General features: G+C 50.1%; 1 protein-coding gene across 2 annotated transcripts in view; it reads left to right on the plus strand.

The window, feature by feature from the left end:
• Positions 1-3,996: 3,996 nt before the first annotated feature.
• The window catches only part of CDH13 (cadherin 13), a 1,034,159-nt gene continuing 1,025,144 nt past the window's right edge, over positions 3,997-13,011 (plus strand). Inside the window, exon 1 of one of the 2 annotated variants that reach the window (XM_043599762.1) lies at positions 3,997-4,528. In XM_043599762.1, coding sequence (XP_043455697.1) covers positions 4,484-4,528 — 45 coding nt within the window. In that variant the 5' untranslated portion in view covers positions 3,997-4,483. The remainder of the gene's footprint in view (positions 4,529-13,011) is intronic. The other variant, XM_043599763.1, reaches the window with a different exon arrangement.

A 13,011-nucleotide genomic window follows, 5' to 3' on the forward strand; every position in this document is an offset into this window, starting at 1 on the left:
TATAACTAATCACCTCCAAATTTAGAGCAATTATTTGATTTTACTTCACATACCTATAGGTTAAATGACCTGGGTGGGGCTCTGCCGGGCACCTCTGGGTTCATGGAGGTCATTTCTCTCCTACAACCAATGAGATAACCCATGAATGTTCCTCTGAAGGCATTTCCTTTGAATGTTCCTAGTGACGGCAAGCTGAAACACACAGGGCCTCTTGGGGCCTGGGTTTATAAGCGGCACATCGTCACTTCTGCCTCATTCCATTGGCCACATCAAATTCATGTGGCGAAACCCAGGGGTGAAAGGTGTAGATGCAGGTTGGAGTGAAGAACTGAGCAAAGTGACCACTTATGGTATAATAGTAAGCAACACAAAGGGCCATGAAGAAACATAAAACAAGTTCATGGCTCAAGAACAATCCCGGACACTACTTTTGGGTGACCAGGTATCGTGGGATGGTGTATTGTCATAATCTTTAGTGGTTTTAGCAGGCGATCCCATTGGGAGAGATGTAGCTTCAGCCTTACACTATTGTTCTGCTGTGCAGTGTGGGCTTCCCTCCTTTCTGTCCAAATATATCTTAATTATCAAGGGCTCCTGGCATAGCCGATAACTGTTGTGTCGCATAAGGGCATCTATCTGGTTTATCCTTGTTCTGTGCAAATGCCTCATTACAGCAGCATATTCAGAGGGTACCCAAACTTGAGTAAAGCATCTCTTCTGGAAGATACAGCAGTTACCCCCTTGCCATACACCCACGTCCATGTGCTTGTACACATAATACCCAACCAGTGCACACACACACACACACACACACACACAGAGCCTACACACACACACACGGCCTCCTTCACACAGCCAGAAATGATGCCTTCATCCATGTCAGTCAAGGAGAGACAAAAATTTTAATCCCTGGCTTCTCAGGATACAGCTCCTGGATGTTGGATTATTTCATCAGACCCCAGGTTCTGGGGTCTGCATTTGGACACAAAGCCTGGGCTTCTTGGAGGGGGGTGCTGGCCTAGGGGGAGGTAAAGCAGGGGTTATGAGGGGGTGGTTTCCAGCTTCAGTACTCACTTGCTGCCATCAATGCATCCGTTGGCCAAAAGAATCCCATTAGGGAGTTGAAGGGAAAACAATGCAAAACCAACAAAAATGAATTTATTCTTCAGAGACCTTTTACCACCAGAGTGAAATGAGTTTTCTCCTGTCTTTGTTGGACAAAACCTGACATCCTGTGTTTGGTTAAATGCATGTTCTCTGAGAGTAGAGGGGAGTAGGGGATTGAGGGGAAAGGTAGCGTCCACTTTTATGGCAATCCTTGGAGTGCTATTATATTATCATTCCCATTTTATTGATGAATAAACTGAGCCTGGGGGAGCAAAAGCAACTTGCCCAATGTAAGTGGAGTCTGGAGTTCCCAATCCAGGTCTCATTTTGCAGACAAATCTTTTCCGCCTTCCTAGCCTTCATGGGTTTCTAATGGTGAGCCTTAAGGCCAAAGAAGACTCTTGAAGTTAACTCCTCTTGACCCTTAAAATACAAGCTGTGGGGACTGAAATATGAAGGGATGGGAGTGGCCCTTTGGGCATGCTCACTTGGAATCAAGTGTGGTTGGCTGGAGCCACTCTGCCTGCTGGTAGAACAACTCAGGACAACAGCCCAGGACCTTCGTGAATGCCTGACAGGTCCTGGCTGGAGATGGAGTCAGCAGATTCTCACAAATCTGCATCTACCTTCACTGGTATCATCAGGTGCATGTGGTCATCTGCAATCTGGGAACCACAGCCTCCGGTTACCTGTTGTGGGTCAACACATTCATTTTCTGTGTAGATGATGAAGCTGAGGTCAGACTGGAAGATTGCCCTTGGCCAAACCAAGCTCTCTCACCTAAGGTTATTCTGTTCTTGGGGAACAGCCAACAACGGACCCACTGGAGCACAAAGACACAGCCCCCGACTCTCTTAGGGTCGTCTCTGAGTGGAAGGCCTCCCTAGCCTCAGAGTTCCCCTGGGACTGGCTGAGGCATCTAAGGCCACTGCAATCCCCCCTGCCGATATTGTTTTCCTTCCTTTTGCAGCTGTTGTTCCTGAGGACACTCCTGAGCAAGTCACCTGCACAGATTTCCATCTCAGCCCCTATTCTGGGGAAACCAACCTGTCTCACCCTGGCGATTAAATGCTCCAGCCTTGGAGTGACACCTGTCACTTCTGCTCACAGCTTATTGGCTAGAACGGGTCACACAGCCCCATGCTGACCACAGGGGGGCGGGCAAGTGCAGCCTTGCACACCCTCCCCTTAGGACTGCTTCCCCAACCGAGGGACTGCTTGTGGAAACATGGCTGGATCATTTCCGCCATCTTTATCCCTTAGAGTGGTCTATCATCTCCCAAGCTGTCGTCTGCTCTCTGTCTGCCTTTGTGTCTGCTGAATCCATGGGCTTAGCTCAGCTGGTCCATGACTGACAAGATGGCTCCTGTGCTGTGGCATGGAGAAAAAACCAGGGTATTTCAGGATGCCTTGATGTGAAGGCTGCCTGACTCCAAAATACCCCCTTTAACTTTTTACCAGTAGGCAAGTTGGGTGTAGGTTTCCGCATGCACGAATTCCAAGCTGGGACAATCGTATCTATCAAACACTGTGACTGCAACTCTCAAAGGCTCAGGATCAGTGCCTACTTAGGCAAGAGGACAGTGGAAAGTTGAAGAGACCGGAAGAAGTGTCAAGATGCACCTTTCCTGGGCTTTTCTGGAGGTTGTTTGGCCAACATTGTCATCTGATGGGCCAGCTCCAGCTAACGCAGCCAGGAGGCCCCCAGCAGTCACCTTGGGGCCATGTGAGGCAATCTTGTGACTCAACAGCTGGCAATGAAGGAATTTTACAAAGTGCATCGGTTTACATTTATTGAGTAGTTATTTTGTCACTTAATCCTTGCCACCACCTTATAAGTTCATATGATTTATATTTTCATTTCACCAGTGGACAAACAGAGGCACAGAGGGTTTGAGTAACTTACTCATTGGTAGCAGGGCTGGGGGTTAAGCTTAGGCAGTGTGGCTCTAGACTCATTGTCCCACTCCTTCCTCTGCTGCTTAGATTGATTAAGTCTAGACATCTATTTCACAGGCGGTTAATGACCGTCTTCATGTTTTAGGCCCTGTGCTAGATGCTGGGAATACACCCCAATCTATTGGATCTCTGCATGGTCCATTGCTCTGTGTCCTGTTCTATTAGATATCACATAATACATTTATTCTAGGATTTAGCTCTAGGAGGAAATTATGCCAGTGGATATTTGTATACTTTTTTCTAAAATAAGAACTATGTAATTTACATGTTTCTTATTGCTTTGGGCACCAGGAAGCTCAGATCCAAATCAGAGCAAATATATTAAAGTTCAGGTTTAGCATTTCAGGTTTTTGAATTTTTCCTCCCAGTCTAGATTTTTAATTTTGGTTGCATCAGTTCTATTGCAGAAATTTCCTTTATTTTAAAATAACTTACATCATTTTTAGAAGGAGGCTGCATGGAAATGACAAAGTGAGATCTTTACTGCATAGTCTTAGATTGTTACTGGGAAAGGCAGACCTATATATTCCTCTGACCCTCATTCCCATAGCACCCCACTTATAAAATTCCTTGAGCAGTGGCCATGACTATCCCCCATTCCCTGGGGATAGGTAGGAGCTTCTGAAAAATCACATCCATATAGGAAAAAAAAAGTTTCCTTAAATCATGGCTCCAACTTTGGTGCCAGATGCACATTTGTGGAGTAGGCGGCCAGTCAGATTCTCACCTGAGCAGTTAATAAAATCTATTGCCCCTTGATGGATTTTTTTTTTCTGCAAGCTAGAATTGATCTGTCGTATTTGTGATTTGTGAGATGGCAAGGAAACACCAAACACCATCATGACTTGGGCCACAGTTGGAAAAAAAAGAAAAAAAAAGAGAAAGAAAGAAAGGGGGGGAAATCCACCGCCAAGTCTTTCCAGGCGTGGAGAGGGCTGGAACTGCTGGGGTCATTTTATTTGATTTATTGGAAATAAAGTGGATCTTATTAACATTTTAATAAAGAGAATCTTTTTGCACTGGGCTGGAAGTGTTCGCCAGTCCCCGGCGCAATTCCATTCTCTGCAAAAGTGGATTCGGCTGGCGTTGCCCAGCGTGATTTGTGAGGCTGGGCCCCAACAGTCCAAAAAGGCAAAAAGGGCTGCCTCCTCCGAGGGGCTCGCTCTGTGCGAGGTGCTCGCCCTGTATCTGCCATGCAAAACGAGGGAGCTTTATGAAGGAATCCGTCTTGTAAAGCCATTGGTCCTGGTCATCAGCCTCTACCCAATGCTTTCGTGATGCTGCCGCTGATCTATTTGGGAAGTTGGCTGGCTGGTGAGGCAGAGCCTCTCCTCAAAGCCTGGCTCCCACGGAAAATATGCTCAGTGCAGCCAAGTGCATGAATGAAAACGCCGCCGGGCGCTTCTAGTCGGGCAAAATGCAGCCGAGAACTCCGCTCCTCCTGTGCGTTCTCCTGTCCCAGGTAGGGAAGAGGGGCAGCCGGGCGCGCCCCGCGCCCCGTTTCTGCATTCCGATCGTCTGGCGCCGGCAGGGAGAGGGGGCTTTCGCGGGTCGGGGGACTGTGGGGCGCGGCGGCGAAGAAAGCCTGGGGCTCGAAGGGAGGTCATTCCCAGCCCCAGAGATCCTCGGGGCGCGGGGGGGGGGCGGCGGTTTCCCACTCCGGTGTGTGTGTGTGTGTGTGTGTGTGTGTGTGTGTGTGTGTGTACGTTCAGGGGAGGAGGAGAGAGCTCCCGAGTCTCCCCTTTCCTTTTCCGCAAGCAGGGGCGACATTCTCGCCTACATCAAGTGGGGTAACTTTGATTCGCCTCCTCCTCCGGTGGCTCATGTATCGGAGAAAGACTCAGTTGGAGGCGACTCCAGCGAGTCGTGGTTTCCCCAGCGCAGCGCCGAACAGGGGGAAGCGCAGCTCCGGTCCGGATTGCGGGCTGCCGGGCTGGAGAGGCCGGCCTGGCATCGCCGACTTCCCGGGGCGCCCGGGCCCCCTCGCCCAGCCCCGCGGCGCGCAGGAAGGCGCCTCCCGCCAGCCCAGCGCTGCAGCCCGGCTGCTGCTGTCGCTCAAAGGCGCCGACTCTGGCCGCGCCCGCATCGGGGTTCTTTTCCTCCCCGACCTCGGGCCCAGAGCGCGTCCTTCCCCGCCCCCCGCCAGGACGCAGGCCCCAGCCCCCCGCGCCCCCTTTGTGCAGCCAGCTGGAGCCCCGGCTCGGAGCCCCGACTGCCGCCTCTGCTGCCTTCCCGGGCGGGCGCGGAGCGCAGAGAAAAGTTCAAGCCTTGCCCACCAGGGCTGCAGCTGCCTGTTAACCCTCGGAGCGCTGAGGCGCGAGGGAAGGATCGGGGATCCGGGAGAAGGCGCGGGGGGGGGGGGGGAGGGGGGTGCGGTGCGACCGAGACGTGATTGTCCAGCTGCCGCCTCTGGATCTCCAAGATCTCGGGAAGTTTGTGTGCAGGAAAGCATACTCCGAGGAGGCCCGACCGGAGGTGCGGGCCGCTGAGGGGCACGCCCAGCCCTGTTCTGGGGCCTGTGGTTTCTGAGAGAGCAAGGCTACTCCGTCCCCGAGGCTTCCCTTGAAGCCCGTGGGACTCGGGATGAGCTGGCAGCCTACAAGTGGGTGGGTAAGATCAAGGCAGGGCCGGGCAGAGAGGAGGGAAGGAGACAGACAGGGAGTGCTTTTGGGTGCTAGGAATGGGCGTTGAGTTCCTGGCCAGGACTCCTGGGTGCCAGGGGCCTGGGCACATGTGTGAGTGTGCGGGAGAGAGGGAGGGTGAGGCAGGCAGGATCCCAGGCGAGGGCTGGCAGGGATGTGGGGGTGCAGGGCATCGAAGGGAGGCCACTGCTGGATCCATGTTGGGGTTAGACTTTGGAAAGGGGCCAGTGTCCCAGGAACGCAGTGACCATGTAAATGACTTAAAGTGGGGGCTAGTAGGTGGATGCAGGTGTCTGGTGACCGGGTAAGGTGCCTGGCTACGGAGCCCCTCCCCCACCCATGCTTTCCGTCTTCCCTGGATACACAGCCCCCATTCAGAACTGCCCAGTTACACTCTTTTCCTAACAGGGCCTTGCTGCCTGATTCTCTTGCGGGGGGGGGGGGGGGTGTCCCTGTAACCTCAAGTCCTGCCACAAATCTTATGTCTATCTGTGGACCAGTTTTCCAGACTTTCTGGACTCCAGTGGTCCCTGAGGCTGTATGTGTGTACATATATCCCTATTTAGCAGGACGGTTCAGAGGATGCTTCTGATTCAGACAGATCCTCTCTGCCATATGCTACTGGTACCACTTGGGCACGTTGTTGAACATCTCTGGGCTTTCTGATTCTCCACTGTAAAATAATCTCTCCGCCTTCCTGGGATCGCCAGGCAGATTGATTGCATTCAACAGGATGTCCTAGGTAATGCATTTACCATGAGGCCTGGCACACTGGGAACTGTTGGTGTCTGGGAGCACTTCCCTCCCACCCTGCCTTTCCCTAGGGCTTTACAGTCCTTTTCTCTCTCAGCGTGCTGGGACCTCAGTCAGGGTCGCAGGGCTGGCCCAAAGTTATGCCTCCTTTTGAGCAAGACAGACCATGTGGCAGCACCCAGCAATCCCTGTGCACCAGGGGCTCCTCACAGGATTCCTTTTGCAAAGCAACTGGTGTGTCTTCTCCTGCAGGGCCCAGCCAGCACAGGTGGGTTCTGCAGGCTCTGAGCTCACTCATTCCTAAGTGTGGGGCAGCAGAGGTGTTACCAGGAATCGAATTGCCTGCTCTCAGAGGCTTGTTTCTGTCTTATATTATTACCCGTAATCAGAGCAATCGTCCACATTAGGACGCTAAGTGATATCCTGGTTGCAACAGCACCTTGCAGAGAAATCATTTTGGTGTAGTTCATTTCATGGGCAAGAAGTTCCAGGCCACCGCTCCGTGTGCCATAGGGAAAAGCGGGGAAAGTCTTAGAGCCTTTGAGTCCACCAGCGAAAACAGAACTTTCTTGAGGCAGAGAGAAAACATACGGAAGGGAAAAACAATGTAATAAAGCAAATTAGTCACTCGGTCCTAAGTGGTGTTCAGGCAAGCATGTATGTGTTTTTCCATCACAGTTGTAATATTCTGGGTCTGGCTTTGGAAGCCATCAATCTCTGTAAGTTTATTGGCTAGGTTGCTCTTCTAGGCATTTTGGAAAGGGGAAGAGGAATTCTAAGCAACAATGGCTGGAAGCTGGCAAAACTGAGAGACAGTGGCCTCTCTTCTCCCCTGGGGTGTTTTGGGAAAGGCTGTCCCAGAAGTGGCCTCTGGCATTTGGCTATGATAAATAATGAGTGTGAAACAAATCAAGGGAGGCATGACATAGAAATTCCACTGCAAATATGATTCCCCGCCCCCCTATTTGGGTATGGCTTACAAGTAGCCAAAAGTTCTAACAATGAATGAGTAATCCCCCAAGAATTAGAATTTTAGGGAGTGGTTCAGGTTTGGAGAGCAGTCACTTGGGAGTGACTAAAAACGTTCCACAGGGTTCTGAGATGTTGATTTAAAATGGGGCTCTTTCTTGGAGGCAGCACCTTGATTTTCAGGATTCTAAATGAGAGCCTGTGTGTTTTTGTACCCCCAGAACATCATATATTGTAGTTTAAGGGCAGTGTTTATTTGCAGAACCTTTCTGATGAGGAGAAAAGATTATGGGAGTAGCAGAGGGCACCCCCAGCCCTGACGTGGGGTCCACATGTGACAACCCATAAGATCTGAAACACACTGGGGAAACAGAGACGTAAGTGGTGAGAAGAGTCAAAGTGGTAGAGTTCAGATGGCTGAACAATTTTTTTAGCAAGTTCCCGAGGAGATTTAATAAACTGCAAGGCTGAATATGTGATCTGGAGTTTATGTAATGCCACAGTCTATATTAAAAGCCCAACAGTCATCTTAGCTAATCTCTTCTGCTCTGCTTCCCTCCCTTCTCTCCTTTGCTATCTTTAGCCCTTGGGTTTTCCATTAAATAAAATCTAATTCCTGCTAGAAGTGTCTCCTATGTGTTATAGTAAAATTGCCTCACAAACCAATGTACCCAATAAGTGCAGTGTCTAGAAGGACTGGCATTTGCCTGTGTGCATCGAATCTCAGTTGGAAGTTTACTGTCTCAGCAAAACTACGGGTAGGCTCTTGAGAATATCCTTCTTTTCTTTCCCTCCTTCCAGAAAGACCGTTGCTTGGTAGACTCCAGTTTATTTCCGTTCAGTGGAAGGGAAGGAAAATGCCAAGCTATGGATTCAGTGACAGTCGTATCGTCGAAATAGCCAACAGTGTTTCCTATTTCTTTGTGCCTGTGTCCATCTCTGTGTGTTTTGATCTTGTTTTAATACCTGTTGAAAAATTTCTCCAGAAGAGGGCTCCATCCACAGCATTACAAAATTCTGAATCTACAGCTGCTGTATTTTAAAGAACCTCAGCGTAGTCGCTCTATCAACACACTACTCTTCTCCTTATTCCCAATTATTTTCTGGAAGCTACCCCAATGAGAAGTCCTACCATTTTGCACTCAGTATCTTTCCTCCTTTATTCCCTACTATAGTTGCTTCTGTTCCATCTTATTCTTCAACTACGTTTCCCCTCTGAGTATTAGAGCAGGGAACATTTCAAAGACCTTTGTAGACAGACAATACAAAATGAAATGTGAGGAAGTTCTGAAATTTCCTGGCATTTGATTTCATTTGGACCTGGTTTTTCTCTTTAGGCAGCCAAAAGGCAGGCACAGTTACCCCACTAGGTAACTACCCAGAAGAATGACTCATGAGCCAGATTCGCTCACCCTCCGGCACCAGTTGAAAAGGAGAGGGAAATATGTCTGTCATCCAATTACAATAATCAGTTGGGCAGAATCAAATCAAGTGACCAGTGGTTTTGGCATTGTTTCCACTTAGCTGCGGGCAAGGTGCCCACGCGCCTGACAGAATCGGAGCCTCCTGAAGGTTGCTGCCAATACAGTTGCCCGCAGCCTGTCTCCTCTGTAGCTACCTGGGGATCCCCTGGCTCCTCCTCCCTGAGCAGACAGACAGATGATGATGGGCTGGACTGTAGGATCCCCTTCACTAGGCACTAAGTAGTGGCTTAGAGTAGAAAGCAGCTGCTCTTCACTCCTGAGAGAAGCAGCTAAGGGCAGGCCAGAGAAGAGAAGAAACGGCATTTCAGACTTGAAACACAGACTGAGGTAGGGTTCGTGTTGGTGATTGGGTCACCCTTTGGCCCAGCAGGTTGAACCTCGAGACACCTGCCTGGCAGTACTAAAGCTCACACATCCCAATTCTGCAGCTCTGGCTTCTGGGCAAAGCAGCCACAGGCCAAATGTAGATTCTGGATGTGTTTTGTTGGGCCCAAATGTTTTGAAAAGTTGGAAATCGTACATTAAAAAAAAATCCAGGTCTCCTGCATTTCTTAAAATGTCAGAAGGTCAGGGAACCTGAGAGCTGCCCTCCCACTTGGCCACACTTCACTAGAGGGGAGTTACTACTGCCCCCTTTAGGCGGGACATGCCTCTGTAATTTGCCACAGTCCCCACCAGCCCCTAGTACTCACCCACCGGTTGTACCTGCTTATTTTGCCCCATAGCCATTTGTGTTGGGAACTTCCGCTTTCACAAATTTTGAGACTTAATCGCATTGACGCGGGGTGTGTGTGTGTGTGTGTGTGTGTGTGTGTGTGTGTGAGTGATAGGCTATTTGGAAAGGAAGGGACATGCCTCTTTTTGATCACTGTGATTGAACTAGATCGACACTTGCTTTGGAAGAACACAGGGGACTGCACCTCCTTCCTGAGAACATTCCTACCATCAGTGCCGTTGGGTGACTGGGGGTACCCAGAACACCAGGACACCCAGATCATCGCTCCGTGTGTAATAGTTACACCCAGAGAAGTAATGCACCGCAGCTTTGAGTCAGTCAGGGTGTGGGTACAGCGGAGTGTTGGTACAGCCCAAACATTGCTCTGCATCAACAGTCCCAGGGCTCTGGGATGGCTTGTAGGCCCCAGTGCGCTGTTAGACCAGGAAGCATCTGTGCCCTTGGAGTACAGTGACTTTCTGGGCATTGTCATTCCAACAGTGTTGCTCACCCACAGTATGAGTGTCATCAGAACATCACAATAACTTATTGTACTCAGCCCTGTAGGGGACTCTGGGAGCACCGAGCCAGCTCTCAGAGCATTTGTAACTTCAAGGTAACGTTAGTTCCAGAGCTTTGTTGCCTAGAGTACTTTTATACACAGGACATTGTCACCCCTACCACCAACTGGAGTTTGTATGATGTTTTTATAACTGTTTTTAATACTTAACACCCACTATAGTCTACCCATAGTGTTAATGCTGTAATTGATGTCCTCTGGCTCCATAAATACTAGACTAATCTGTCCACCCATCCTATCCCAAGAGGTAAGCCTCAGATAACTTGTTTTCCTTAGCCTCAGACCTCAAAGATCAGGGTAAATATAACTACACATATACAAAAAGAAAAAAAAAAAAGGTGATTGTTTTTCCTCCGTCAGTTGCCAAGAGAAGTCAAATTCCTGAAAATTAGCATTAGGAATAGGCACGTTTTGACATGTCATGTCTCATTTCAAAGGCCTCAGCAGGCGTCACCCAATCTGCTACAGAAGCACAAAGCCCCTGTGTCTCCCAGCTGAGTGGAGGCCGGGCTGGGGTGCAGGGCCGCAGCTGTTCAGCCGAGAGCAGCCCCTGCCACATGCCTGGGCAGGGCCAGGAAGTGAGCTCAGCCTCTGGAGGAGCCCAGGGACCCTGCAAGGAATGTGGCAGACTCCATCCCTGCCTTCTGCGGCCTCCGGGCCAAAGTCTCTCTCCTCTGGGGGTGACAGGGAACCGCTTCTCCACGAGCTGCCTGACGCGGTGCCTGCAAGTGCCTGGAGCTTGGGCCTGTGTGGTAATCTCCCTCTTAGCAGGAGTAAGGCCTGCAGAAGTTTGCCAGACCCTGCCCGCGGAACCTGTGGATGGCTCAGGCCATACAGGCTCTGCCTTCAACTGCCATGTGCTGCTGGGCATCTGGGATCATCTAACTCAGGGGTTGCAAAGGGCAGCCTGTGGGCTAATTCTTGCCTGCAGCCTGTTTTTATAAATAGTTTTATTGGAACATAGCCATGCCCATTCATTTATATAATTGTCTATGGCCGAGCGTGTGCTATAACAACAGAGTTGACACCATATGGCCACAAAGCCTAAAATATTTACTATTTGGCCCTTTACAGAACAAGTTTGCTGACTCCTGTTCTGACTCAAAATGACAGCCAGAGGGACTGTAGGGAACTTTCTCAAGGGGCAGGGAGCCATTAGGGATTCAGTCATCAGGGACTGTCCCCTCCAAGCCCCAAACACTCAAACAACTTGACTTTAAGGAGATTTACCTGGGACTGAGTGGATCAGTAAGTATCTGTGATATCCACAGAGGACCTACTATGTGCTCAGGTTACGACTCCTGGTAAGGCCGACTCAGTCTCTGCTCTCTTGGGGTTCAGGCCTCGAGAGATCCCTGGGCAGTGGAGATCAAGGTCAATTACTGAATAATTCGAAGCAGAGAAACTGCTATGACTGAAGAAGACACAGTTGTGTGAAGTTGTGCTGTTCTCTCCAGTGTGCTGGCCTGTGCCTTGTCTTTCTCCCCCACTAAAATATAAGGTCCATCACAGCACATGCTGTTGTCTGATTGGTTTACTTCTGCATCCCTAGGGCCTAGGACAGTGCTGGTGTACAGCAGGCCCTCAGCAAACGTGAATGAATGAATGAATATAAGAAAGGCATCAGATCCAGATGAAGGACCTGGGAGGCTTCCCTGATAGCCTGATGCTTGATCACAGTCTGGAGGAGTAGTGAGCCTTGCAGACAGGGGAATGCCAGAAGGTGTGGGCAGGGAAAAGCATTCCAGGCAGAAGGCACAGCCTGGGGGAAGTCTCTGTGCGGGGGAGGAAATAACCACGATAGGAGGAGCAGCTGGGTGGTGCCAGAGCCCCTGGGATTTGGCAGCCACCACAGGGATTTTGGTGTTTGTCCTGGAGCAGTGGGAAGCCATTGCAACTAATAAGGGGAGGGTGTGGTGTGACAAGGTCATATTTTCACTTTGGAAAGGTCACCCTGGCTGTAGTGTGGGGAATGGATCGACACCGGGTACGAACGGAAGTGAGAAGACAGTCCAGGCCTGAGGTCGCAGGAGTAACAGTGCAGGAGAGAGGAAACAGACGCACCACCCAGAGCATCCAAGAGACATTTAGGGCAGAACCTGGCAGGGCTCGGTCTCTGGGTTCGCAGATGGCAGAGCACGGGCCAGGGAGGGGTGAAGTAGCGAGCTTGAGTTTTACTCTTTCAATTGGCAGGGAGCTGCCAATTGCCCAAAGAAGGAACCCAGGTGTTTGACATCATAAGCAGGGTCTGAGGGCCGTTTCCATGGGGCTGTTAGCCAGCCTGCACCAATGCTCCTTGGGAGAGGCATCCCAGGCCCCCATGACACCCATGCTCATGGATCCAGTCCGTGTTCGCACCTGGGACGGGCACTGTGGGGGCCTGGAAGTGCCCTTGTCTAGAGAGACTGATGCGTCGCCTCTATAATTAACCAATCTCTGAGGCTTTTCATGCAAAAGATATTTGGGAGAAACATTGCCAAGCCCTTTAATCGTTTCTTGAACATTCAATCAGCAGCACTAGAAATATTTCTTACATGAAGCAAATAATGATCTACTACTTTCGGCAATCACTTTCCGAATGCTAACAAGTCTTCATTTCTGCATGTTGGATGTGGCCTTGGTGACTCTTCTGTTTCCAGATGCGGTAGAATCTTCAGCTGGGTGCTGGGGAGTAGTATGCTGGTAAATGTTTAAAAACTGGCTCTCTCTCTCTCTCTCAAAAAAAAGGAAAAAAAAAAAGAGCAGCACAGCTATGTTATCCTCCAAAGATGAGGGATACACAGGTGTCTGCTCCTTAAGTAT

This window comes from Prionailurus bengalensis, chromosome E2 (genome assembly GCF_016509475.1).
Source record: "Prionailurus bengalensis isolate Pbe53 chromosome E2, Fcat_Pben_1.1_paternal_pri, whole genome shotgun sequence".
Lineage (NCBI taxonomy): Eukaryota > Metazoa > Chordata > Mammalia > Carnivora > Felidae > Prionailurus > Prionailurus bengalensis.